Here is a 27,062-nt window from a genome sequence, read left to right as displayed (position 1 = left end):
TATTAGGTCTACCACTTATATGACATAAATATTGAACCATTGGTAATACTAAGCCATGGTAAGTTCTATATGCTACATTTTCTTTATTCCTTCGATAAGAATCGCGTACTGAATGCTCATTTCACCTCTGAGTTATTTTCCTGGTTCAGCCGATTGATTGTTATTATTGTTAGATATAATATAATATATCAGTGGGTTTGAAGTCGTGTAGAGTTAAGTAGATACCTTATATGAATAAACTTGTCTCGCGTTTTAAAACCGACCAGTGTTTTATCTTTCATTTAACCCGATTTGGTACATTTTCAATGCTTTGATAGACGTAGCCGCTCGTTTTATGACGAAAAATTTTGTTCATTTGTTTTCCTGGAACTGATAAATTTATCGGAGTGTTTGCATTTAACAAGCCTGCATAACCACATCAATTTTAAATGTCAAGCTCAAAATAGTAATAGCAAGTATTTGCACTCCTTTAGCAAGTATTTGCAAAAAAGAAGAAACATTTATTGCCATTCACTCTTTAGTTCTACAGTTGTTTGCAAGTTTTAGGAGTTAAATTAATATTACAAATCTTGTAGCTTTTTATCTTAGTACTAGTGACTTCAAAAAAGAAAGAAAAAATTGAATTAAAAGTCTAATTTGCGGTTGTCTTTTTGAGTCATCGACTAAAAGGTTAGTATCTAATTTTGACCATATTTTGGAATGCTTTTTTGCTGACCAGTGAATTAGGTCAGACAATTTTCTTTCAAAGTTTCAACAGGCTCTGTGACTTTTTGGCCAGAGGAAAAATGTTCTTATGTGTCTTCTTTAGCTGTCTCTAGTGACAATTGCATGCCTAAGATCTAGTGTCCTATATCGGTAAGTTTTAATGCTGGTAAGACTTTTTAGCAATGAACCAAATTTTCTGGTTGCTGTGCGAATAGTACTGGAGCGTTTCGACCGAGTAATTGATGCAGAATTAAGCAGATAATTTTTAATATATTTATATTTGAAAAAAGAAGCAAACGTAACAGAATAATGTTCAGTTTTTGTGGTTTATTTTTTTGGAGAAGGGTTTCCGGAGCCCGGAGATGGACTTAGCCATCGAGATATAGGTTTCAAGTTTTCTTAGCTGAAATGATGTTAACTTTTGTATTTGAGAACATTGAAAAGTTCCACTCCGATTTGTTGTTCCGACCATTGAAAATGGGGAGGAACTTCGTATTTTCATTTTTGTTTTTTCAACTTGATTTTTCACGCAAAATCAGGTACCACAAATACACTGGTATAGTTTGGTGCCACAAATACACTGGTAATATAATCTGAGTCTAATGATATATCAAATTAAAGCCATTTACGTCTTAATCGAACGACATAAAATTTCCAAAAAAAATTGTCGAGAAAAACCGGTCTGAAATGTTTTGATTAATGTCTAATTTCGTGCGAGAGAGCAGGCTGATATTAGATTATTTATGCCTAATTTAAGCCTTAAAAATTTAGTTTTTTTTGAAGTAAAAGTTAGTGTTTAGAATTTTTAGCGTCATTCTAGGAATCAAAAACTCGAAAAATACCTGAAAATTTTTTCTACGATTTTTTTTCGCTTTACTAGTGGTTTTTCGACAAAATTTTTTGTCTAATATGCTTGTTTTTACTATGATTGTCAAATATGCTTATTCTACTTTTCCGTTCAGATCCTTTTATCACATCACACAGAAAAAACGACACTGATATTTTTAAGACTTTTATCGGAACATTCTGTGCTGCTATGCTAGCACAGTAACCGGCTATCTTTATTTCATATTGGCTTTGTGAAAATGTTTAATTTTTTAAAAATCCTTGCGATAAGCAAGGCTATTGCTATCGGGTGTTAGACTTTTTTCCCCGTAAAAAAAAAAACTTTTTTTTTCACGGTTAAAATTAGAGATAGTAAATTTAGTTTCAGCTCACAATGAATTCAATTTTTTTTGCATCTCCGGTACTTTCGGTCTGGAAGTAAAGAATACGCCTGAAAATGTCTTGGCTTCAAATCTGACAGGATATGTTTTTTTTTCGTTTCAAACGGTAAATTTTCCATTTCAAAAAATGTCAGCTTATTATTTGTCTGCTTATGTTTTGTCGGCTTAGTTGCCACATCATACTTTTTTTTGCTGTACGCAAGTTACATTGTAGTTGCTTTTAGTGTTTTAGTTTTTTGTTTATTTGTAATCTTAATAGCCTTGACTTCGTATAACCTCTCTTTTGTGTTCCGACTTTCGATACGAAAGTAACGGAATATTTGTGCTCGGGGTGGGTTTTTTTTTTCTTCAGACAAATTTCGACTTTTTAACTAGCCATTTTTGACGGAATTTTTTTATATCATTCGAAAGATATTGTTGTCCTGAGCTCAAATTTGAAAAGATATTTCACCTGTGATTATTATTCGTAAAGTTACGGGGGTTTAAAGATTGCCATTTTGGTCAATTTGGGACAATTAACGCGCGATATATTTCGCGCTAATAACGCGTAAGCGGAGAGTTAATCCGTCTTAGAAATCGTTCCAAATTTGTTAAAAGAAGCTTGTTTGCCATAATTGGTTTGTTACAAGATGCGAAATTTATCCTTTTGTACTTTATATGGCGTGTGGGGGGGGATGATTTTCATAAAAAATTTTAAATTTTAGAAGAAAAAAATTTTCATTTTGTTTCATTTCATTGAATTTTTTAATGTTATTACTGCTCCATAAACCTTAAAGGGCAGTCGGAACATTCAGGGCTTCGCCCTGATACGAGCAGTCTTGTTTCTTTTTGGCTTACAAAGTTTATTCTGCCCAAATGATTTCGGCTTATAATCGACTTCCTGACCTTTTTTCAATGTTTTCATGGGAAACATAATGTGAATACCATCCCTGGATTGCACGAAATACTAAAAAAATTAATCGAATCTAAAGTTTATCATAATAGCATTTTTTCGGCTTTTTTCTGTTTCATAGGTTTCGAGCAATTTAAGTTTTGTGTGATTGTTTTGAGGGTGAGCGGGACTTGATAATTTTACTTCAGTCTTTTTTTTTCGGCTCAAAAGGTTTCTTCCAAGATATTTTCGGCTTTCTTACCGCTTATTATTTTTTCTTTCGATGCTAATTTCACATTCTGTTGTCTTGGCATGTTTTAATTCAAATTTCAAAACTCGCCTTATTCGTTATGTTTTTGTGTCAGGAGTTATGGGGTTTTAAAATTTCGAAATTCAAAACATTATGGCTCACAATTTTTCTATGACATCTTGTTTTCGGCTCTGATGATAATTTTTTGGCTCATTTTGTTTTCGGTCTTTGTAATGTTTTGACACTGCTTGAATAGAAAAGAAAGTACAGCAGATTTTGTTATATCGACTGCTGCGTAAATTTGACGTCGTTCGTTTCTATACTAAATATAACAAGACTGCTCGTATCAGGGCGAAGCCCTGAATGTTCCGACTGCCTTTTAAGGTTTATTGAGCAGCAGTAATACATAAAAAAATAAATGAAATAAAATAAAATGAAATTTTTTTTCTACAATTTGAAATTTTTTATGAAAATCATCCCCCCACACGCCATATAAATTACAAAAAGATAGATTTCGTTCCTTGTAACAAATCAATTATGGCAAATAAGCTTCGTTCAACCAATTTGGAACGATTTATAAGACGGATTAAATCTCGCTTACGCGTTAATAGCGCGAATTATATTGCGCGTTAATTGTTCCAATTTGGTCAAAATGGCAATCTTTAAACCCTCTTAACTTTGCGAAAAATGATCACAGGTGAAATATCTTTTCAAATTTAAGCTCAGGACAACAATACCTTTTGAATGATATTAAAAAATTCAGTCAAAAATGGCTAGTTAAAAAGTCGAAATTTGTCTGAAGAAAAAAAAAACCCACCCCGAGCACAAATATTCCGTTACTTTCGTATCGAAAGTCGGAACAATAATCATGTTTAATTTAAGTTGCTGAGTCATTCATGATCTTTTTCAATTATATTTTTGAACTCCAAAATTTGTAATCATTTTCGTTCTGTTGTTTCAGTTAATCACACCTTTATTTTTTCAATTGTTGATTTGTGATTTTTGCATCATTATAAATTCATTCTAATGTATACGAAAGTGGGAAAAACATTTGCTACGTTTCTGCAATATGCGAACTTTCTCCACTCTCAACAGTTGGGTTTCAAGTTGGTCCAATATGGAAATTGTCGGCTTAAGTATCAAAGAGTTTTCCCATGTCCTTGGATTTCCCATGGGCATTTATACAACTATGTTTTCAATTGATCCGGATTGTAAATATTTTGTAAATGAACTGATTGTTTTAGAACGTTCATAATTTGACCCCCTAAATGGTTCACCAAGGCCACCCATCTACATAAGGTATCAGTAGTACGACCGGTACCAAGGCCGAGTGGGGATAGATACGAATTCGATTGAGGGCTTGTCTCTAAATTTGCCCTTAATCGTATCTTTAAACTTTACTTAAAAATTGACTTTAAAAATGATTCGTTAGGTTATGAAAAACGTCATTAATTTCAAAAGCTTAAATTTCTCCTTCGAAGATTTTTAACCTCTAGCGGGAAAAATTGTTTACGTCTAGATATTGCTAGTTATTTTGGTGCATTGGTAATCGCCTTTTCAAATTATCTGACTTGTTATTATTCGATTTCTTGGGAATAGCGGCATAAAATGGTTCAGTTAATGTGTACTTTTTATTCACTGGAGGTTGAACGAACCTTTCAAACCTCAGCCGATATTTGCAATTAGGCAGTTTGTTCAAGTTGTCACTGAGGCAACTGCGTTATCTTCCTAATTTTTATTACTGAATCTGTTTATTGATTTGCTCTTCCCTATTTATTAGTTTTTCTTGTTATTGATAACGTTTTTTTTTTATTTAGAAAAGCCCTGAAGTAGCGTAAATTTCAGTGAAGAACTGTTTCTTTATGCTTTTAAAAACTCTCGCCTTGAATAAACATGCCAGTGAACAAAATTGAGCGCAAATCTCTAAAATGCCTGTTTTCAAGGATGATTTTTGACATCGTTTATTCGAATTTCTTACATAGACCCAGAACAAATTTTTAGATCAACCCTCTGTCAAAGAATGAAAAAAATGTTTTCATGCACAGTTTGTTTTGGGTCTGGAAATGGTAATTTTCGCTTTCTGCACCAAAGTTTGCATCGAATTGAACCCTCAAATGGAATATGAACCCTCAAATGTTGCTAGTTTTCGAGATATCGACAATTTTAAGATTTTTCAGAAGTTTCCCAAAAACTTAAGGTTTTTTTTTCTTTAATAAAAAAGAACAAAAAAATCATTAAACAGCTGGTTAAATGCTATCAGGCCATCCCTGTAGGCTGGGAATCTAGCACAGAATTATGGCTCCTCAATTGTTGCTAGTTTTCGAGATATCGACGATTTTTTAGAAAATTTCCAAAAACTTTTTTTCCTCTTTCTTTGCCAATAAAGAACTCATAAGACAGGTAGTTAAATACTATCTGGCCACTAATACAGGTTGGTAATCTAACTCATATTAATGACCGCTCAATTTTTGCTAGTACTCGGGATACTGACGATTTTCTGATTTATAGGAGTTTCTCAAAAAATCGGATTTTTTGATTTTTTTTCTGTAATTTTCTGACTTCGAGTGAAGTGGGGCATCGCCCTCATGCATTATACGTAAATGACAGTGAGTGACATAAAATTGTATTAAAAGTTTTTTTCTTAAGTAACCCATGAGTTAAATAATTATAATACGTTTTATTCATTATTGCATTATTAATTACTTTGTCAAGTAAGCACTGGGTAGACTCTCAGTGGGCATTGAATTTGCCCTTTGTCTATCCACTTCCGTTGTATAATTGTTGATGGATATAAATATAATCAGGTCTTATATTGATATTATTTGCATATCTTTCATATTTATACAATTGAAGAAATAAATTCTTTCTTTCCTGAATTGAGTTCTTTTTCAAATAAGCGGAGTTAACAAAATTTTTCACGCGATGTGAAACATTTTCAGATAAAATTGAATAGTTCCTTGTAAAACAAAACTACTGACCTGTTTCTGGCGATATAACATGGTTTAAAATACAAGATTGAGTTTGCGCTTAAATTTGTCCAGTAAAGTTAACAGAGACTGCAATGATTTTGAAGGATAATTAATCGATTCGTCTCATTGAATTCGAAAATTTGCCTTTTTTGTGATTCGTTAGTTTCTGTGTAAAGTCCCTTCTCGGGATCCCTCCTGGGTCGGTCTTTTATTAACTCTAACTTAGTCTAAGGAGTAAGCGAACGATGAAAAAGTGTTTTATTTTTGTCAAACCATTTCAAAGAGCCTAAGAATGGCAATTTCGCTCAATCTTGCAGCAAAAAAATACTAAAAAAATTATTATTAGTTGCGGAACGCTCCAAGAAAAAGAATGAATTTATCTGTGGAAGAGCACCAACTTGAGCAAGTGCAGAAGGCAACTACATATGGTAAATTGCCGCCGAGATCTTTCTAGTACGCTTTATCTTGTGAAGAATTTATATGATAACCCATGTACTGTTTATCCCAAAAAAAATATCGCACAAAGCCAGTTTGGCTTATCTTGAGGTAAAATGGATGAATTGTTTAATATTTGAATTGAATAGTCTTTTTGAATCATTGTCAAACCTGAAGATAATTGTTGAATATGAATTTTTTTTCCTGCTGTTATGATTTTTTTATGTATTTGGTTTTTCATTATTTAAAATTTGTAAATGCTTTGTTACCAAAGCAGAGTCGCAATCAGTCAAAGAATGTTTCTTTTTTAATGCGGTAAGATTTTGTTTCAATTAATTAAGAATTTTTAAAATTTGATAAGAGAAATATACTGTGTCTGTCTGTATTCGCACAGAAATTAGTTTTTTTGTTTCGGGTTAATTTTTTTGGATGCTTGTGATTTCATTCGTGGAATCCAATGATTGATTTGATGAGTTAATATAAAATAATTCAATTTGTGGTTTGCAAGATTTTTTGGATGCTTGTGATTTTATTCGTGGTATCCAATGATTGATTTGATGAGTTAATATAAAATTCTTCACTTTGTGGTTTGCATGATTTCGTCTTATTACTTGAGAGAGTATTTTTATTTAGTCTTAACTTGTAACTCCTTGGTTGAACATATGTCGCGTTTTTCCTTATCTACATACTCTGTGGGGCACAACGCGGTCCAAAACTTGACTGTTTTGTTGTATTTGTCTTTATGAAGTTTTTTTTGGCAATTCTGTATACTGAGATATCAATATTGATATATTGGTTGTTTTAATTGCTGGCAATTTCTGTTGAGAACAGTTGAGCTGAGAAACTGCCGTGTTGGTTAGAAAAAGAATCAAATGTTTTTTTTTCTAACTGTTCCCTCTAGTGAGCTTTAGTGAGCGTAGTGTAATAGTACGACTATTCTTTTTTTCCAACCTAAGTCGCAAATTTAAGTGCCACTTTTGGTGGCACGATTACGGCTTTTAGCATGTGCTTCGACACTCGATTAGTGATAGAACACAGTTGATGCAATTTTCAATCATTAAATGAACTGGAAAAAGTTGGTTCAAACAACATAACAAAAATAAAAACTCAATACCAGAAATTTTCTAACTCAATTTATCTTGCTGTTTTCCGAAAAGTATATTTACATAATATGGCTTCATGCTTTCCAAGCTTTTACATGCAAAGTTAGTGTGGATGCTCTGAATTTGCTATATTTCAAATTTTTACATGAAAAATGTCTCCATACGTATTTGGTACCTTTTTTGCTTCATCGCATTGGCACTTAGTGAGCCTAGGTAGCTGATTTTTTTTTGTGAATAGTGTTTGCCGATTGCTAAGCTCTGGCGATAGCTATGCCCGTGATGGCAGGGAGTGAGACTCCAAATCTCGATCTTACAAGTTCGAATCAGATAAGTAGCAAAGTTTAACTAAATCTAAGCTTATTTTTTTCCTATTTTATAAAGCTGCTTTTGTCGAGTTCTCGCTAGTGTTTGCCAATCAAAGGTTCGCCTCTGTTCAACAAGTTATTTAAATCTTATTTTTTCTCAAATGTTAACAATAATTTTGCCTTTGTGATCAATGTTTGTGTTTTGCCTTTGTTTTTGTCAGTTTCTGATTTTCCACTATAAGTTCTGGAGTTTCGCGCAGTGTTTCAAAAATATTTCTATCATCGCAATACAGCTGACTTTCACTGTTCTGTGGTGTTTTAGGAAGATCTATTTTTTATGTAAGAAAAAGCAAGGGATTTTTAGAACAGACCCCTGTACTATCCCAGTTTTAAGTTTTTCTGTTGTAGAACAAGTTGCTGAGTGAAAAGCATATTGCTGTCTATCGCGAGGTATGATTTCAATAAATCAAGAGGGATTCCTATCAGGCCGTATAGTTAACTAACATATTTGAGTCGGATGTTAAGATCAACTGTGTCGAAAGTTTTCTATAGACTTGATTGTGTGCAATGTGCCAAATTATCAGTTTTTAATTTTTAATGGCGTCCAGAGTGTTTTGAACTTGCTGCTGTATAAACTTAATTTATCAATTTTACTTGTTTCACAATCTTCGAATTTGTTTAGATCGAGTTCTAATTTAATTGCAGTCAAAATCGATTTTAAAAGCTTGGCTTTAATTTTGCAATTTTTCTCCTTACAGTTTTAAGTCATTGTTATATTTGACATCACCCCCATAATGATTAGTAATTGGGTTTGATTCGATAAATCGTTTGAGTGGAAAAGTTGCCGACACCAAATAAAAGGTTTTACGAGTGTACTGCATAACTTTTTCAAATGTTTTGGCTCAAATATCATTTTAAAATCAAGTATTTCAATTTTTCCAGTCAGCTCCTGGCTATCTTGCGCCACAGTTAATTTTTTGTTAAAGTCATCGCAGACATTATCTACTGTCATTTCCCGCACAAGGGTCAACAGAATTTTGTTGAAATGGTTGTTTTTCGCACTTGGTGATTTGTAAACCCCAGTTCTCATGTATTCGAGGCAGTAAACTTTTAGGGAACTGTATGTTTTTTAGATTTTTAGGGCGCTTTGTTCCTAAGAAAGATTTGCTACACCTCGTCACTTTTGATTTTGTTACATACAGGTAAGTTGTCATTTTTTTGGCACAAAATTGCTAAGATTAGCTAATTCAGGTTTCTGTTACAAAAAGTGATGGCTTTGAATTTTTTGCTGCAAATTTATCTTTAATTGTTCGTAATTAGCACCAAAAGAGCGTACACTTTGCAGAAAGCACGTTTGTTTCGATGACCGTATTTCAGTATCTTATATAGGCTATCTTGGTTTTTGGTTTGTTTTTTTTCAGGAAAAAGTCTTAATTTGTTCACGCTCTTTTGACTTTTCGGGCTTGAAATTTCAGTTCATTTCTTTTGGTAAAAGGAAGGTAAATCACCATAGAACAGCAAAAGTGTAAAGGTCACAAAATCGTGATCGGCTTCTAATTTCGAAAGGGGATTTGAAATTTGAATTTTCAGATTTCCCAATGGAATAAAAACTTTACCTATGCAGTTGTCTCAAATTGGGTTTATTTTATCAAAAATGTGTCAATCATAAATTGTTATGAAAATGCAAAGAGCTTTGAGGCCATTTATGTTTTCTTTGAAATTTGAAAATTGAAGTTTTTCAAAAAAAAACATTTGTCTTTTTTCTGTTTCCTTCTTTTAATTTTACTTAAATACCTAAGAACTTAAATGCTGAAAAAAAATGCGTTCTAATAATCCCTAGGGTTGTTTGTCATCAGATTCTATTTTTACATGCTCGTCGAGACGTCTAGAATTTTAAATCGGTCTTTTGGAATACTTTTGTATAAAATAGTTCAAAAAATGAGTTTTTCAAGTCAATATTGGATCGGGAGGATTTTTTGTCGCCCGAAAAATGGGAGTTTTTTGGCTGAAAATAAAAGTTATGAACATGGCGACTAATCTTCATATGAGGTGAGTTTAGATTACTGGTTATGTTAAGGATCTCCAGTTTCTCCATTCTGGCTACACTGTGAGTATTGCGCATCTGATCTTCCCAGTTTACAGTTTTTTTTTTCAATTGAATTTCCATCTCGTAATTTTTCTAGCAGAATTGTAAAATATTTTTTATTTATTCCGAAGCTTCCTCTTTTTTACATATTTTCTTCAAAACGTGCACGTGTTTTTTTTGCTTGTTTTGTTAAAATTTCGAAAGCGTAGGAATTTTTCCTGATCATCGTGCTAATAATTGGCGACTGAAAACACTTAAAATACTATTTTTTCATTGGGCACTGAATCAAACCACAATGAAGCAGTATGTTTTAAGGCCGATCTTTGAAGATCGCTCTTGAATTAATTAATATTGAGCTAGGATCATTAATACCGAGAGGAGGATCAAGGATCCTAAGGCTGGTTTGGTTTATCTTGCGTCCTATGACTAATTGACGTGTTATCTGTGGAATTACCAGGATTTAATAATTATAGTTGGTAATAAAACTGCCATTGATAAAGTTCTATTGATTAATTATATGACAATTAATCTCTGATAACATGATTAACACACTTTTAAGGAGATTGCATGTCAAAACAGTTTGTCGTTATCTAGATTTTGATAACTCTTATTTGTATTTGCTATCAAAAATCTTGAACTCAATTGTCGAGAATTTGACCGATTTTTTCATTGGTAAATAAACGTCAACCATTTTAATCGAGAGCTGTGCATCCGCATAGAAATTACGGTAAATTTATTTTCGTACCGGGTTTCAGTTTTTGTGTGAGGCAATTTCCTCAATCCATTTCCGGTTGGAGAATTGTAAATCTGAATCTATTTCCAATTAAACTATTTGATTGTTTCGAAATTCTCTCCCTGATAACAAAAACCGTTATTTCCTTTTTAGTTCGGTAGTCAGTAAACAAAGTACGGTGAACAAATATTTGAATAAAGGGTAACCTACGCAATAAAACCTTCTGCTGAGCAACTGTTACCCAACTTTGAATCATCATTATAGCCAAACTTGATAAGCGAATAAGAGGTCTATGTTCTAGCCAATAGACGAAGCTTAACCTTTTGATGAGTCCTGAATGACCCTGATTTAAGTTTGACTAGCATCTTTAATTAGAAGCGAGATCCTTTTTTAGGCATCTCAAAGATTGTTTGCCCGAATTTACTTAGATTGGGCTGTAATCCGATGAGAGTTTAAGGCTGTTTAGTGATTTTTACAACTAAAATCGCGCCACTATTGCGCAATATTTGTGGACGAATTTGACTATCGTTAGTTATCAGTTTTGAACCCTATTTTAAGTTCGGTTTAGTGAATAAATAGTTTCTCTTGGCGCCCAAGACTAGTTAATCTGACAGTTCGAGTAAAATAAATCTTAATACTGCTACCTGATTTTAATTATACTGATATGGATATGGTTATTTTGATGCTGATCTCACAAAAAAAACTTTTTTCTTGTGCCAATCTTGATCTTTTGGCAGTCATCAGATTTGACGGTCTTTTATCTTGAAGCGACTGCGGCTATTATTATATTGCTGTTAGGCGTAGTATAAATTGCCATAGGGTAGAAAGTCCTGCTACCGTTTTGAACGAGCATTGTTTTTTTGAATAAAAATGCTTGTGACTTGCATGACAGCTACTTTACTGGATAGCAGGTGGAGATTTTTTAGTCAAAATTTTCCTTTTGTCAAAATTTTTGCTTTTTTAATGTCCTTTTAGCAATAGGATATTAAAAAAATAGCAAGTTATGATTAGGTTTTTTGTTCCGATCATTGAAATTGGACATGAATTTTGTATTCGGGTGTCTTAGTTTTTTTGTTTGTCTCGCAAGGTACCACAAATAATCATCGGAATGGGTCGAATGGTATATCATATTAAAACCCTTTCAATGGCGATTCGAACGGCGATTCGAAATTTTTTTTAGCAATGAGAACAACTGATTTAAATTTTCTCGTTTTGCCATAGACATAATAGTTAAGTTTCATCTCAACTTAAAATTAATTATAACTTAGTTTCACTCAAGTTAAATTTGTTATCAAAAATTCTTTTAGCGCTTTTTGGCAAAATAAGATTTTAAGAACCAATAAGTAAAATTTTCTGCAAAAATGTTTTGGAGTTTTGTTTTTCTTTTTTTGTCAAAAATGTCAAATGTGCCTAATTTATTTTTACTTTGGAAGTTTGTGGCTTTCGTTTAGATACCCTCATCTCAACTAAAACAAAAATTGACGCATTTTCAAAAAAAACTTTTGTATAGCTTTTAAAAATATAGTCGGAAATTCTGTGATACGTGCACAGTAACCGGCTTTCCGTGTTAACCTTCCGCTTTTGTTCAACCAAAATTATTTTTAATTGTGTTTCAGATTCTGTGATTGTAGTGTGTCCTGTTTGTTTTCAAGTGTGTTGCGTCCAAGAGTGAAAAAGAGTTCGAGGTGATTGCAAAATTTAACGTCAAAAAAATCCAAGGAACCTCTCAATTTCTCAAACCGACTTCATCTTCGATCGAAAACTTTCAAGAAGAATATGAGTTTTATCTCTCACCTGAAAAGCAATTGGAAGTAGCTTGCTTTTATTTGCCTTCTACGAAATTAGCTGATGATTGAAAATTGGATCGCTAAATTGACAACACAAAAGTTATCGTTTTTTACCTAAAGTTATTTTGTTCGAAAAGTTATATGGCTTCGGTTGTTGAAAATTAGTCAATCTTATTTTTGATTGTCAAAATCTGAACATTTATTTGTTTTCCTTATCTAGTTTGTATTGCTTGTTGTCAAAGTTAAGAGGTTGTCTTATTTTGATTTTTCGAAATTAAAGAGTCCCATTAAAGATTCTTCAAAGCGTTTTTTTTTTCACGGACATTTGCTATTCATACTGTTTGTTACGTTTTTTTTTTACTGTTGTTCGTCAATCAACGGTAGAATATTATTAGTTATAATCTGTTAAGCTGAGGTAATTTATAAATTTATTACTAACTTACAACTTTTTGCAAGGTCTTACTGGTTTACTATTACAAATCAGAAATTAACTCATAAGCGAACAGCTGCGTTGAACTTGTTTTACCTTGTTAGTAATTCAACTCGATAGAATTAAACTTTGGATCTGTTTCTACCTGTGCCGAAGTAAGTATTAACTAATTGAATTATTATACACCAAGTTCTCTACTTCGTCAATTTTTCGATCAAAACATAACTCGAAGCTACTTTTGAGCCGAGCGATAGCTAGTTACATAATAGAATTAAGTAACTTTAACTTTATTACCAACTCTTACATCACTGATCAGTAATATTAGGCCTGTACTGATTGCTAGTTATCCTCTCGAATAATAACATTGGGGTCAAAATTTGTGTTAAACCCCAAATCGATATTGTATGAAATTTATCTTGGTAATCAAACTGATTTGCAATATTATTCACACCTTAGTTGATGTTTACTCGTTATTTACCTTGGGTATTTACAGTGCAATCACGAGCGATATAAACTCCTTGACATCTTGATGTTTGCCGTATCCATATTATGAAAATAAAACTTCATTCCGTACTAGCTTTTTGCGGACTGACAACTATTGCTGCTGTTTATTATTGCTATTACTTAGTTTCAAACAAGAAGCGAAAACAAAACGACTCCTTCAACAAATCAATTCAAAGTCAAAGTCAAGAAAAATCCTCGTCCAAAAATTCTTTCATCAATAGGTCAGATTCTGATCATCTTAGTTATTCAACTGCCCATTGGCAAATTAAGAACGATTTTGAGATTGCAGAGCCCCTGAAAACGATAACAAATAAAGACGTCAATAACAGCAGATTAGCTGATTTACAACAAGTAAACAAAAATTTTGACATCGATCGTAACTCAAAATCTGCAAAGGAAGACGATTCTATTTATCACCCTATTGAAGAAGATAAAATTACGCCAATTGAAGATTGTGTTAACGAAGCAAACCCTGGTTTAAATTTATTGGGCGGTTATTTTAAGTCACAAGAAAGTATGTGCGACGAAACTAACGTTACGGTCAATTCTGCTAACCCGGAAACAGAATCAGTTATGCCTTGTGAGCAGATTATTAACGTGAAAACAACCGAAAACATGTCAGATTTAGACGTGAAAAAAGTTCAGAGCAACGAAGTTTCGCCCAACTCCGACTTTGACGAAAGCAACATTTCTTGGGCTTCTATTGTAGAAGAAACTCTTAAAGAACACAGTGCTGATACATCTTACAGTAATCCTTCAGAAAACAGTGTTTATTATGTTAACCCAAAAAGTCCTCTGAAAACTACACCCAAAAAATCCCAACTGAATAATCAGCAGAAAAACTTAAACAGTGCTGATTTAAGTAGAAAATCAGCTTCGAAACAGGAGGCGAAACTTTCGTCCAAAACAGTTACGCCAAAAACTTCCGCAGTCAAAAAATCGCAATCACAGATAACCTCTTCTAAACAACCTCCTCTAATTTTCCACACTTCGCAATACCAAAAACAAATGAACAGTCAACATGAATTAAGTAATAATTCAGGAAAAGTAAACAGTTACTACACAAGCCAACACAATAACAATAACAACAAGCTGCAAACAAATTCAAACTCCAGTTACCCAAAAAGTGCCAAAAATTCTCAAAACAGAGACTATAAAAAAGAAGATTCAAGGTTACTTGTTGCTTGTGATGGAAACCAGAACGGAAATGTAAGTGACTGCTCGAACCAGGAAAACGATCCGGATTCCAAACGAAAATCAAACTCGAAGAAGTCAAATTCGCCTGGAAATAAACACAACGCATATACTAATGGTTCGGGATCAGCTAATGGTTACGGAGATGATCATACCATATATGGAGGGGCAGTTAATGGTGTGAACAGTAATGGATGTTATAATGGGGGTTCGGAAATTGAGCAGATGGGAACAATGATGGAGCAGATTTACTTGAATGACCCTTCAGTGATTTCCGTCATCAGTCCCAATTTCAGCGACCCTGGTATGTGTCAATTTTTCCCTATAATTTTTACGTATTTCTTCAATTGTACCCATTGAAAAAGAAATAAAGGCAATTATGGATTTAGTTATTTTTTCTTCAAAAAAATGCTTCGTAGGTTTGTTTTTCTTGGTTGATTTATGGTTTTAAGGAGAAATTTCCATTGTAGTTCTACTCTTTTAGAATTTAAGAATTTGAAATGTCTAAGAAGCTCATACGTGAACAACGTCTTGGTTTTGATTTCTAATTTTGTAGACAAAAAACGCGACTTTGCAGACACAAAACTTTAAGATAGTTTCGAGCGAAGAAAATTTCAACCCTGACCGGTATTTTGTTTCATCAACCAAGATATTGTAAAGATCACTTAAAATGTATTAAGAGTGCACGTTGATTCAATTGATTGAATGGCTAATTTCGTCGAGGAGCGGCGCTTCTAACGACCTTAAATTGGAATCTGGCACAAATATACCCAATAACTGACCAAATTTTCTCAAAAATTAGTTAGTTTTTACCAAAGAAAAGAGGACAAGCTAATGCAAGTTCATTGACGTAATTACCAGATACTGATTACGGATTACGTTCTCTGCATATGCTTGCTCGGATTCACAAGCTTGAAATCAATTCTTGTGGAAATTTTTTCTCTTGCCTAAGTAAGCTGCGATTAAGTTAGTCGTGTAATAATGTAGTGGACCTAAGATTTGACCTAAAAATCTAAGATTTTCAAAAGAATGTGATATTTTTTAGAATAATTTTTTCAGTATACCATGCTAAACGGAGCATCATTTAAATTTGAAATACTTCAAAAGGGATCTTAGGAAAGCAATACCTCATTTATTTGATCGTTTCCTAAATTTTCTTTTTCGGGTCTGGTCAATGTATTGGACACCTGATGTGATAGCAGCAAATTTCATGTGAAACTTGCTGCTTTATATTATTTTCATCGAACTCGAAATTTTTTTAAAGCATGGTTTTTTTACAATATCAGCTTGATTTAGATTTTAATTTAAAAAATCTTAAATCTATTTTCAATCTCTTGATGATCATTTCCTTTTTAAGGCATCAATTAAGCAAAAAGCTTGAGTTTCTCTTGCAATGGCGTCGGAATTTCAATGAAACTGTTTTCGTACGTTTTTTCATGCATTGAAATTGTCCTGCGCGTGTTTTTGTTTCATTGCTCTTTTCGTTGCTGGACGAATGCGGTTTTTTAATCGTGAAACTTTTTGTTGAAAAAAATTGGACTGAGAAAAACGAAACGCGGTCAATTTTCAAAAAGTTGATTCTGTAAGTTTATAGAAAAAATACAAAAGGGAATTGAATTCCTTCTTTAGTTTTCTCCCACAGGAACTGACTTGTAAATTTAGTCGAAACGACCATAAAAGCTGGTACAGAACAAGCCATCAAATACTGGTTTAAAAAATGTACAGGCTTTGCCCTTGTTATAACTGCACGGCCTTCCCTTATTTAGACAGTGCAGTCATTTCGTGTGGGGAGAGCAGTCTAACGTCTATTACCTATCTGCAAAACGGAATCCCTTCTCCGAGGTAAGCGAGTGCATCCTATTATTTCCTGTCTAATATTCTCCACTCTTTTTTTCTGATTTAGTCTAGTATGTTGTACCAGTTCACCACTTACCATGCGATGGTAATACACAAACAGTATATGCCCGAAAAAGTGTTTTTACTGACAAACATAGTCGAACTGTAATGGCTTCCTTACTGCGTGTTATTCGATTTGCTCTTTTCCATTAAGCCAAGACAAAGACATTTAGCTGGTATTTTGCGTGTTTAAATGTCATTTTTTTCAATACATGAAGCCGCCAAATAAATACGATATATGCCCAATTGCGAGTTGAAACGGTAACAAAAACTATAGATAGTCAATGCGAACAATTTTATAATGAGGATGTTTCGTTTTAATCCTAGTGTTACATGAGCCCTCCTGTGAAAACAAACCTTAAAGTGGTTGTTTTCTTCATTTTTTGCAATTTCTGGACGCCCTTAAAAATAAGGGCGGGCAATTTTGCAGCCTGAAATGAATCCGTATTATTACTATCATCACCGTTATCCGAGTTATTACCGTTGGTGTATGTTTAGCGAGGCTTCAACTGATAGTGGATTGATGCGCAGTTCCGGATCTCCGGAATATTTCAACCCGCCGCTGGAAGAATACTTATCGTGGGAAGTTGAGATTCCGACGCACGTTGGAGGAAAGATAATCGGCAAGGCGGGTCGCAACGTGAAGGAGTTGAGGGATAAAACGGGATGCAAAGTGATTATTAAGGACATCGAGAATTCAAGAAGGAAGCAATTGCTTGTCGTACGAGGTAAGCGTTTTTTGGAGCAAAAACATCATATTCATATTTTGAATATTGGAGCAAAAACATCATTCAGATGTTTATATTTTTCTCATTTGTTTTTGAGCACATTTTCATATAGCTACAAGAAACTTCATAAATGAAAAATTCGGTATAGTTTCACGTGTTTATAGACAACAACGACTCAGTCAGGAAGTTGACTCCCTCAAAGTCCCCCTTTTTGTAGTTGTGGCATACATTTGTGACCAATTAACCGTAACTTAATAGGTTATAAAAGTATTGATAAAATAGGATATTTAAGTATTTTAGAAGAACCGGATAATCATTTTGGTTGACCTAAACTAGATCGATGAAATTATCGAAAAACAGTGTATTCTTGCGAATATCCTAAATCCGTGTTGCGATCATCAGTTTTTTCCTCGTTGAAAGACCATAAAATTGTTTGTAGGAACACTGGAACAGATCCAAGTATGTCACCGACTGCTGGAAAAGAAGTTCCGGAAGGAGATCGACTTCGATACTGGACTCTTCTATACCATGGAAGGTTTGGCTGGGTTCCTCGGATTCCCTATGGCGCCCCAGTTCCCGACGGCGTCACCCGGTGGAGCAGCTGTAGTTGCGGGAGGTGTTGCGGCGGCAACAGGGGTAGCGGCGGGTCCGACCACCCAGATTCTCCCGGCGGCACATACCTACGTAAGTAGGAGCCCAACCGGCAATGAGATATCTGCATGTTCTCCCGTTGTCCCCCTCCCAGGCCCTTTTGTTGCGGGTGACCCCCAGCATGCTCAAATCGTCCCCCCTCAACAGCATGATTTAATGATGGTACCAATCGAAGTGCCTGAAGTTAAATATGAGCTACAGTTCCAGGTGATTTTTTATAGCTTGGGCATGAAATGATTATGAAATGTCAATTCATGATGGATTTTCTGACTCTCCATCGTTGAAATGCCGTTTCAGTTGAAGTATTTTTGCTTAGCTAGACTGGGTTTTATGCACTAAACGGCCCAAAGTCAGTATTTCTACATCTTTTTTGTTCAGATTCAACCTCAAATTAATAAGGTTGAATCTGATGGGCTAAATGGACACTGAAAATCAAAGAACATGGTCCGGCATTTCAATCAAAATTTCCAGCAGATGAAATTGTTGGCCGAAATAACTAAATTTATAGAAATTTTATCTTGCTGAAGCCATTTTACTGGATTTTTCTCGTCTGGCCAAAATTTCTCAACTGACTTGAAAATAATGCTATTATTAAAAAAGTTTCCCAATTTGGTACTTTTGGCTAATATTTTTTATCTGCTGGAAGTTTTGATCGAATTGTCTGACTATGTTGCTTGAATTTGATTGGCTAAGATTTGATCAATTTTAGCTCAAAATAATTTATAAGTGATTTTGAGCCGTTTTATGCAGAAGACCCGGCAGTTTTGTGCATAAGACCCGCTAGATTTTCTAAATGCTGTGTTTCATTAAGAATAACAAAAAAATTTCAAATAAGAGTCAAACGTTGAAGTCTAATGCGTTCTAGATACAATTACCTCCAACATCCAAGTTACAGGTTGTTGTTTTCTCTCAATCTATCTTTTTTTTCGTCTTTCCACACTTGCTAGCTTGCTAATGTTAGTGTAATAGTACGAACCTTCTTTTTTTTCTAACCCAACTCGCAAATAAAGTAGTTCATTGAAAGTGTTCATTTGGTGGCACTTTTGCTATAATCACAATCTGTAGCATTGAAGGTTCATAGCATCTGTTCTCTGCTCTATTTGTGGCTAGTGTTTTTGTGACAGTAAGCATCTGTGGCTGAGTGGTTAGTGTGTGCGACTCAAAATATCTAGGTTGCAGGATCGAATCCGACGCGGAGCCGAAATTTTACTAATTCGAGGCTTGTTTCTACTTTTTCCTATTGCTCTTTACATAGATTCTTTTTGTCGTGTTCTCGCTAGTGTTTGCGAAGCGCAGCCTTGCCTCTGTGTCTGAATAATCATTTCGGTTGCTTCGATGTGCTGGGTGGCCAGAAGTAACTAGCTGAACGTTTACACGAGAGAAAAAATGCAGCAGTAATTTACAAGAAATAGCTTACAGTAGAAATTGTTCGCCATTATTGTTCCGACGTTCGAAGAAAACTGATTATTTATTATTCACCAATATATGTAAAAAATTGTGCAACTCTTAAATTTAGTGCAACTTTGTAGTTGCTCTAAAATTAAGCGACTCTTTCAAGTTATCTCCTATCTAAAATATTCTCATGAATTAGATAAAATTCTAGTATTTAATTCATTACCTATCGTGTTGGACATAGTGAAGTTTCTTTCATATGTCTTGGTGTTTTTAAATAGTTTTTTCTATCAAGAAAAGTCTTGAAATTTGTTCACGCTCAATTTTGTTTTTTGGTGGTTTGACGTTTGATTTCTTAAGTTTAATTCATGTTCATTGTTAAAGGAAGGCACACTCCACTATCGAACAACGAAATTTTAAAGGTCACTTAAACGTGATCGACCTCTAATTTTGAAAGGGTAATTTAAAGATTTCCCAGCGAAATAAATATTAATTTTTCATCCTGTTTTCTCAAACTGGGTAAATATTAGCAAAAAAATTCCAATCATAAATTGTTTTATTTTCTGGATGATATTTTGAAATTTGATCACGCTCGAATTTGATTTTGTGGTTAGATTTTTGATTTCTTTTCAAGTTCATTTAAATTAATTTGCTGAAAGGAAAGCAAAATACGCTCTACTTTAACAAGAGTTGAAATAACGTGAATTACTTCGAACGTTTTTTGAACGTAGATTTTAGAGTTTCAGAAAAAATTACTTTTGGAAACGATCATCTCTAATTGGTTCAGATTAATGAAATAAGTGTAAATTGTTAATTCTAAAGTACTTGAAGCTGATGTATTTGTTTCTTCGAAATTTGAAAAAGCGCATAAAAGTGGGAGTCCTTGGCATTGACTTTCGCAGCTCTCTGCTGGCTATATTCTCTATTTGGTTGCCAGTTTCTCGGGCGGCTTACATTTATTTAACTAAAAAGAGTATGGATATGTTTGCTCTTTAAAAATTTCAATTCTTAAAGTTGAGTTTATAAGTGTTTTTGCGTTGTAGCTGCAGCTGCCGCAGTCTGCGTACTTTGACGTGTTGGTGTGCAGTGTGAAGACGGCTGGCCACTTCTTCCTGCAACAACCCACACACAACTCCTTCTTCAATCTGGACAGACTGCATGACTGTATGAGGGACTGCTACTCCAACCCCACAGTCCCAGAGCTCCCGTACCCCATCGCACGTCAGTATCTTTTATACTAATTAGGCTTCAACTTGTTTTAATTGCTCTTGTATTGATTAAATTTTCATTTGTTTCTTTTAGTTGCGGCTGGCACCATCAGATTAAACATTGATACGAATTGTCGCTTGATACGAATTGCGACAATCCGTAAAAGATCAAACCCCTTTGTTACCATTCTTTTTGGCTGAAAATTTATTTTTTCTACTTTAAACGCCAAAGTTGTCATATTGTTACGTATTTTTGTCGCATTGAAGATTCCGGCTCAGCAGATGTTTTATTAGTTTACTTTTTCACTATTGACCAAATTAGAGATAATTTTTTGCCGTTGTCTTGCTTGTGTTTTCGAAGTGCAGCTTCGCCTCTGTGTAATGATTCTTTTTGGATATAATAAGATAAAAAAAACGTCTCGTTTCCTCGTTCCGACTGTACCAAAAGCGCAATTGTCATAGCCGCGGCTGAAGTTCCATTACGTGTAAACATAGAGAGAGAAACCTTGTTTATCGTTCAATTAAAAGATAATTTACCTGCCAAAATAAATGAGAAGTATTTAAATTTTGGGAAACGAATTAGCAACTTTTTTTCTTTTAGAAGACTTGCAATTTGTTCGCGCTCAGTTTTTTGATGGTTTGACTTTGCATTTTTAAGTTCGCTTCAATTTCGTTTGCTAATTGGAAGACAAATTATGTTCTCCGATAACAACAGAGCAATTTGCGCCAATGACGGTGATTGACAAAAATCAGTTCATTTTCTTTGTTAACTCCAGTATGGAACATCAAAAGTGTAAAGGTGACTAAAAACGTGATCGAGTTCTTGTTTCGAATTTGGATTTCAGATTTTTGATTTCGCATCGTAGTAAAACGGTTGTCGTATGATCAAGTTTTCTCAAGTTGAATTAAATTTCTATCAAAACTGTGCCAATGATAAATTCATGAAATTCGAGGAGCTCTAGGGTCACATATTTTTTTCTTTGAAATTCGAAAGCTGGCAACTCATTTTGCTGTATTTTTTTTGCGTTTATTGAAAGGTTTTGAACGGTGAAGTCCAATTTGTACCACCAAGGTTCATTTGTACCAAAATTAAAAATCGGTCCCATTTGTACCAAAATTATTCAACTCGATGTCTGATTGGTCAAATTGTGAGCCAACGAATTATAAATTTAATGGTCTACTGTTCCAACAGAAGAAAACTAAACAGCAGAATAGTGACTGCCGCAGTCGCGCAAACGTGTTGCCAGCTTGGCAACAGAGGGTAAGAAAATTGGAGCCTGTTATTGCCGCGACCCTGCTCAGCGCGCCTACCGGCGACCTTAAACCAAGACCTCAAAATGATCGGCTCAGTAGTCTTTGGCCAATTGAATATTTTTGGTGCTAACGCGATTGATTTTTATTTTGGTACAAATGGGACAGATTTATCATTTTGGTACTTGTGAATACCCACCGTTTTGAACTGTTGGTTGGCTTTGTTCTAGTTTTATTACTATGTCGTATATCGATGTGTGTCAATCACGAATCAAACGAGTCCATTCAATCACCAAAATTGACCAGATAAAGCTTTAGTCTGAAGCTATTTTTAACGGGTTGTTAAAACTTGGATGTTTCATTAAAAAATGAATGAATAAAAATGAAACCGAAAACTGAAGCATTTCTTCTGAATCTTTTTTGGATCATCATCACTGTGCTCAGGGGTAGATTTAGCCCCCCTTCCTCCTCGGGGATTCGACCCACTGCCAACCCAAAGGGTCCCCTTTGATACTGTTTTAGGACATCCCTTTTCGCTGACCGACGCTAATTTTTTTTCTAATGGCGCCTTTGGCGCCAATAAATACCAATTTTGAAGGGGAGCGCGCGTGCGATTTTTGGTCAATATTTTCTCCAAAAATGCCTTAAAACGCAGTTTTGTCCTGTTGTTTTAAAATCTGCCTACGGTGCAAAAATTTGGTCAAAGGGGGTCTTTATACTGATTTGAGAGAGCTCAGAAAACAAAAATGCACGGCAATTTTAAAAAACCCGCTCCCTCGAAAATCCGGGATCCGCCCCTGACTGGTCAAAACACAATTTGCTATTCATAGCAATTTGGTAGAATAATAATTTTCTTGTTGTTAAAAATGATCAGTTTGTTTAACCTCCAGTGCCAAAAGAGATGTCGTGCCGTATCTAATTGAAAGTTTTGAGCGACCAAAAACCGTGATGCAAAAATCACGTTTTTTTTCTGTCAGCTTAAAGCAGAATTTGTGTTTATATTTTTCTTGATGATTTTTTTGCGATAAGCGCAATTGTTATAGTTCTTCTTCCTTACTTTTATCTTGTGTATGTTGTTTTGAAGACGCAGGTTTGTCAATTTATTTATTAGAGGGATTTTATTTTGTATCTTCTGTTCTTTTCAACTTTCTCTATCTTTGTTCTTGGTTATAAACTGAAATTTTAATTCAGCCAGGGCAAATATTAGCCTTAAAGAAGTTTTGTGCTTATTAGTACAAATCGTCAGGGTTAAAACCATTTCCCCGAATTTAAGTTTTGAAGTGCTGAAAAGGTTGTAATTTCTTTTTTGGCTCGAGGGATATGAAAGTTAGTATTGACTTCAGACGCTAGGTGAATTTGTTTAACATGAATGCTTTAAATTTGAAAAGCTGCAACTATGAAAACTAAAGGTTATTTCTATAACTAAATAAATTGAATATAAGTTTTTTATCTGAGTTTTTTTTATAAATGCGACAAGTACAATGTTTCTAATTAGTTATCGGCTCTGTGCGTTTATAGACGAGGTCCTTTTGTAGTTTTGCTATACTGTTCGTGAAATATCCTGAATAAAAACTTTAAAATTGGCTTATTTGAGAAAACTTCCGCACGAAAACGTTAGTTTTTGAGGCAAGTTCGCCTGAAAAATTCAATTTGCTTTCAAAAAATGTTCAAAATTGGCAGATTGCACTATTATTTTTTCTTCGGTGAAAAAAAAACTGACTTACTGAGTGTAAATTGATCTGTGGAATAAACTTTGTTTGGTTCAGTTTTAACTGATAATCGTGAATAAATTCTGACTTGTTCCAGTGGGCACTATCTCGGCGGCGTTCTTGGACGGGAAGTGGTGTCGCAGTCAGGTGGTGGGAGTTACTGACGATGAGAATGTGATCACAGTCCGATTTCTGGACATGGGAGGATACAGGGAGATGCCACGACACAATGTCAAACAGATCAGGTGTGTATGGAGAAATGCCAAAAGTGCGGATAGTCTGAATTCAGTTCCGTTAATGTTTAAATGATAGCAATTATTTAGCGCCCGAATTGGTCAAAAACCATTGCTTTTGGGTTCATTAGATTTTAACAACCGTTTTTACATGCTGAAGTGAGTAAAAAATTGATTTCCGACGTCCAATTGAGAAGTTTTAGATAAATAATGTTCGTTAGATTCTTTGAGTGAAAAAGATATTTCCAACAATTTGGTATTTACTTTAAAAACAATATATGGCCTATTGAGTATTAAAAAAATAGTTTTTTTTTGAGCACAAGTTCGCCTGAATAATCAAATTTACTTTTAAAAATTTCTCAGATTCATCATTTCTTGGATTATTTGGAAAATATTGGAGGAAAGTTTGAGGTATTTCAAAAATTCATTTTACGTCGGTTTGATATTTCAGTGGAGTGAAATATAGACAGATGGGCTATAGATGTTTGAAAAATTTATGAACTTTAATTTTCATGGCCTTCTGATACCTTGCTTGAGCTGAGCGTTCTGGAAATTTCAGTGAGTGGATAAAACTGGTGATATTTACGTGAATTTTTGTTTCAGAACGGACTTTTTGAGTCTACCCTTCCAAGCTACCGAAGTATTCCTATCCGAGGTCACACCTCCAAACGGTAAGTTCAAGTTCAGTTACAAGTTCAGTTTTGACTGTTGGTTCCTTCAATGATGTATGCTATAAGCAAGTGCGTTTGTGTTTGATTGCTTGTCTCTAAATTACAAGAAATACTCTTTGTAATTAATTTTTTCTCAGTTCTCAGCTGTACTTTGAGTTGTCATATTTATAAAAGAAATCCATTATATCTTCTGTATATATTGATTACAACCAATATTGCAAAATTAAGGTTTGAAATTGTTTCTATTTCTGTGTAATTTTGATAAACCACGGATATTTAAGAGGACCGATGTCAAATCATCTTCCCTGCTAAAGTCAACTTTTAAACTTAATTGAATTAAAAAAAAAATTATAAATATAAAGATACTACAAAATTTTCACATTTTTTAATGGAAATTTTAGTCAAAGTCAAATCAGAGTTGAAAGTTTAAGAGTGCGGAGGCAACTAAGCGACAGCAGCTACAACATTGTAGCCATTTATCTGCCTTTAGAAACCAATTTAGATTTTGTATCGAACCAGAAAATTCCGAGAAAGTTCTTTAAAAAATGTTAAAACCTTAATTAACCTGTTAAAATAATTAAACCTGAATTTGTTTATTGAAACCAAAATGTACTGTTTGCTCAATTTCCCAAGTTTTCCAATCGTAAACTTACTCTCGCTTCAGGCATTAAAGAGCCTCGGTCCACTTTTCTGCTGTGACGCTGATTCAATTCTCTTAGAGCAAAATAGTTTTTTTAAAGCTGAGAAGAAGATCTGAGTTTTATTGCGGATTTTTTAGAAAATAAAAGCTCATTAGGCAAGTTATATTAAAGCAAATTATTGACTGAAAACTTAAGCAAGCCATGAACAAACAGTGCATGAACCGATAAGTTCTGAATTTACTGAAGTTCATGGAAGGTGCTGTCAAACTTACGCATGATATCATTTTGATTGACAAAAGAAATATACAACCTTAAACAATCAATCCATATTGAATGATTAGTTTTCAGTTTCAATGGAAATACTTGATCATTACCGCTCTGGGTTCGAAAAGTCTCATTTTAGAAATAACTACACAATGTCTTCCCAATTTCAAGTTAATTTTAGCAATTCGATGCTTCAGTCCGTTTCGTAAAATCAGTAGTGTATTGCCTCGTTTGAAAAGTAAAAAAAGTATGTTTCAGACGAGCCAGACTTTAGTGCCGAGGCGACCAAATTCCTGGAAGAACTCATTTCCCAGAGCGGAACTCCCCAGGCATTCCTGAAGGGCTGGAACATGAGTGATATGCCTCTGGTCGATCTCATTGTGAGACGCGACGGGAAATTCGAGAGTGTCGCCCAGATACTCATAGACCATGGCTATGCTGTACGTCTCGAGATGGCAACTGTGTGATGTAATTCTTACGTCATACAGACATGTGCAACATTGTGATGTAATGGTTACGTCACAAAGTGATATATACAGGTTATGACACGTGAACAGTGGAAATTTCGCCCTGGACATATGACGTAATCTGCTGTGACAATGAGAAAAAACTTGCTTTATGATTAAGAAAAACTTTATATATTAGAAAAAACTTGATATTAACTTAAACTTGGTTTTCTTTCCAAAAGTTTAATGGATGATTCTGTGCTTTGCTGTACTCTTTATATCACGCTATTTGATGTTTAAAAGTGCTCCGTATGATTATGATGTTTAACTTGTCCTACTGATGTTTAAACTATATAGAACTTGTTGTGGTGTGTTAGGTTATTTCTAAACAAACCTGATTTACTCTCGTACTTTTCGTTTATTTCGTGTCTGATATTTTCATGCTTATGTGAGGGTGTTTTTATAACTAACTGACTTACTGGTTATGTTTATTACTTTCTTTTTGTTTTCATTGCAAATAAGTTAAACCCTACATTTTGGTATTATAGTTTGATATTATGACTATACTATGGCTTAAAACGATATGTTGACCATGCCATTATCGATAAACGTTTTTTGCGAAAATTTTGGCCCCATTTCGCCTTTTTCTGAAATTTACTATTGCATTAAATTGGGCTAAAATTTTGCGAAAAAGTCGGATGACAGCAAACAAAACCTATTATTATGAAAAGTGAAATCATTTAATCATTTGCTTCCAGTGTATTACTTACTAAACGTGTTTTTAAGTGTACGATGTTCTGTTGCTTTTTGTTGAAACTTGATTAAAAGTATATATTTTTGTACTATAACTTTACGCAGTTACTTTACATGTAGTCGGGCGCGGGATGCTCATGCTTTACTATTATAGTCCATTTTCTCTAATTATGAAAAAGGGTAACTCTTTTTTGGCCGTTTCCGTTTTGAGATATTATATCCGTTTTTTTTAGTCTTCCATTGAAGTTAAAGTTGAGCGAGTTAAGTGATTTTTTCGTTAAGAGGGGCTGGAAAAGAGTTGACTTTGGAATTTTTTTTTGGTTCTGAGTAACTATATCGCCTCAACGGTACAAAGTTTAGAATGAAAAGGACTAATTTACTTGTTAAGATTATACTATTATTCTATCTATTGGCAGTTCTTTTTAATAGTGGCGGCGGGATAGTTCAGGCCAAGAGATGCTGAAAACGTTGGTGGTCATTTTTCTTAGCTTAATGCTGCTATCCTATGCTTGTTTTGAAAATTTGAACTTAATTGAACTTCTGATCATTCGACAATTCCGGTCAGTATTCGGTTGATTTTTGCAATAATTAAGTTCAAGTTTTCAGAGTGAGCTTTGATCG

General features: G+C 34.1%; 1 protein-coding gene across 1 annotated transcript; it reads left to right on the top strand.

The window, feature by feature from the left end:
• Nucleotides 1-489: 489 nt before the first annotated feature.
• LOC134855653 (putative uncharacterized protein DDB_G0286901) lies at nt 490-26,520 on the top strand. Its single transcript, XM_063872219.1, has 9 exons — nt 490-669; nt 12,300-14,902; nt 16,365-16,440; nt 16,993-17,222; nt 17,662-17,906; nt 20,309-20,486; nt 23,531-23,678; nt 24,270-24,337; nt 25,501-26,520. Exons 2-9 carry the CDS (start codon nt 13,450-13,452, stop codon nt 25,707-25,709), a joined length of 2,607 nt encoding a protein of 868 aa, XP_063728289.1. The 5' UTR covers nt 490-669; nt 12,300-13,449; the 3' UTR covers nt 25,710-26,520.
• The last annotated feature ends 542 nt before the right edge of the window (nt 26,521-27,062 follow it).

Source organism: Symsagittifera roscoffensis, chromosome 10 (genome assembly GCF_963678635.1).
Source record: "Symsagittifera roscoffensis chromosome 10, txSymRosc1.1, whole genome shotgun sequence".
NCBI classification, from domain to species: Eukaryota; Metazoa; Xenacoelomorpha; order Acoela; family Convolutidae; genus Symsagittifera; species Symsagittifera roscoffensis.
The sequence above is the reverse complement of the archived record's forward strand: the minus strand, read 5'-3'. Positions and strand labels throughout refer to the sequence as shown.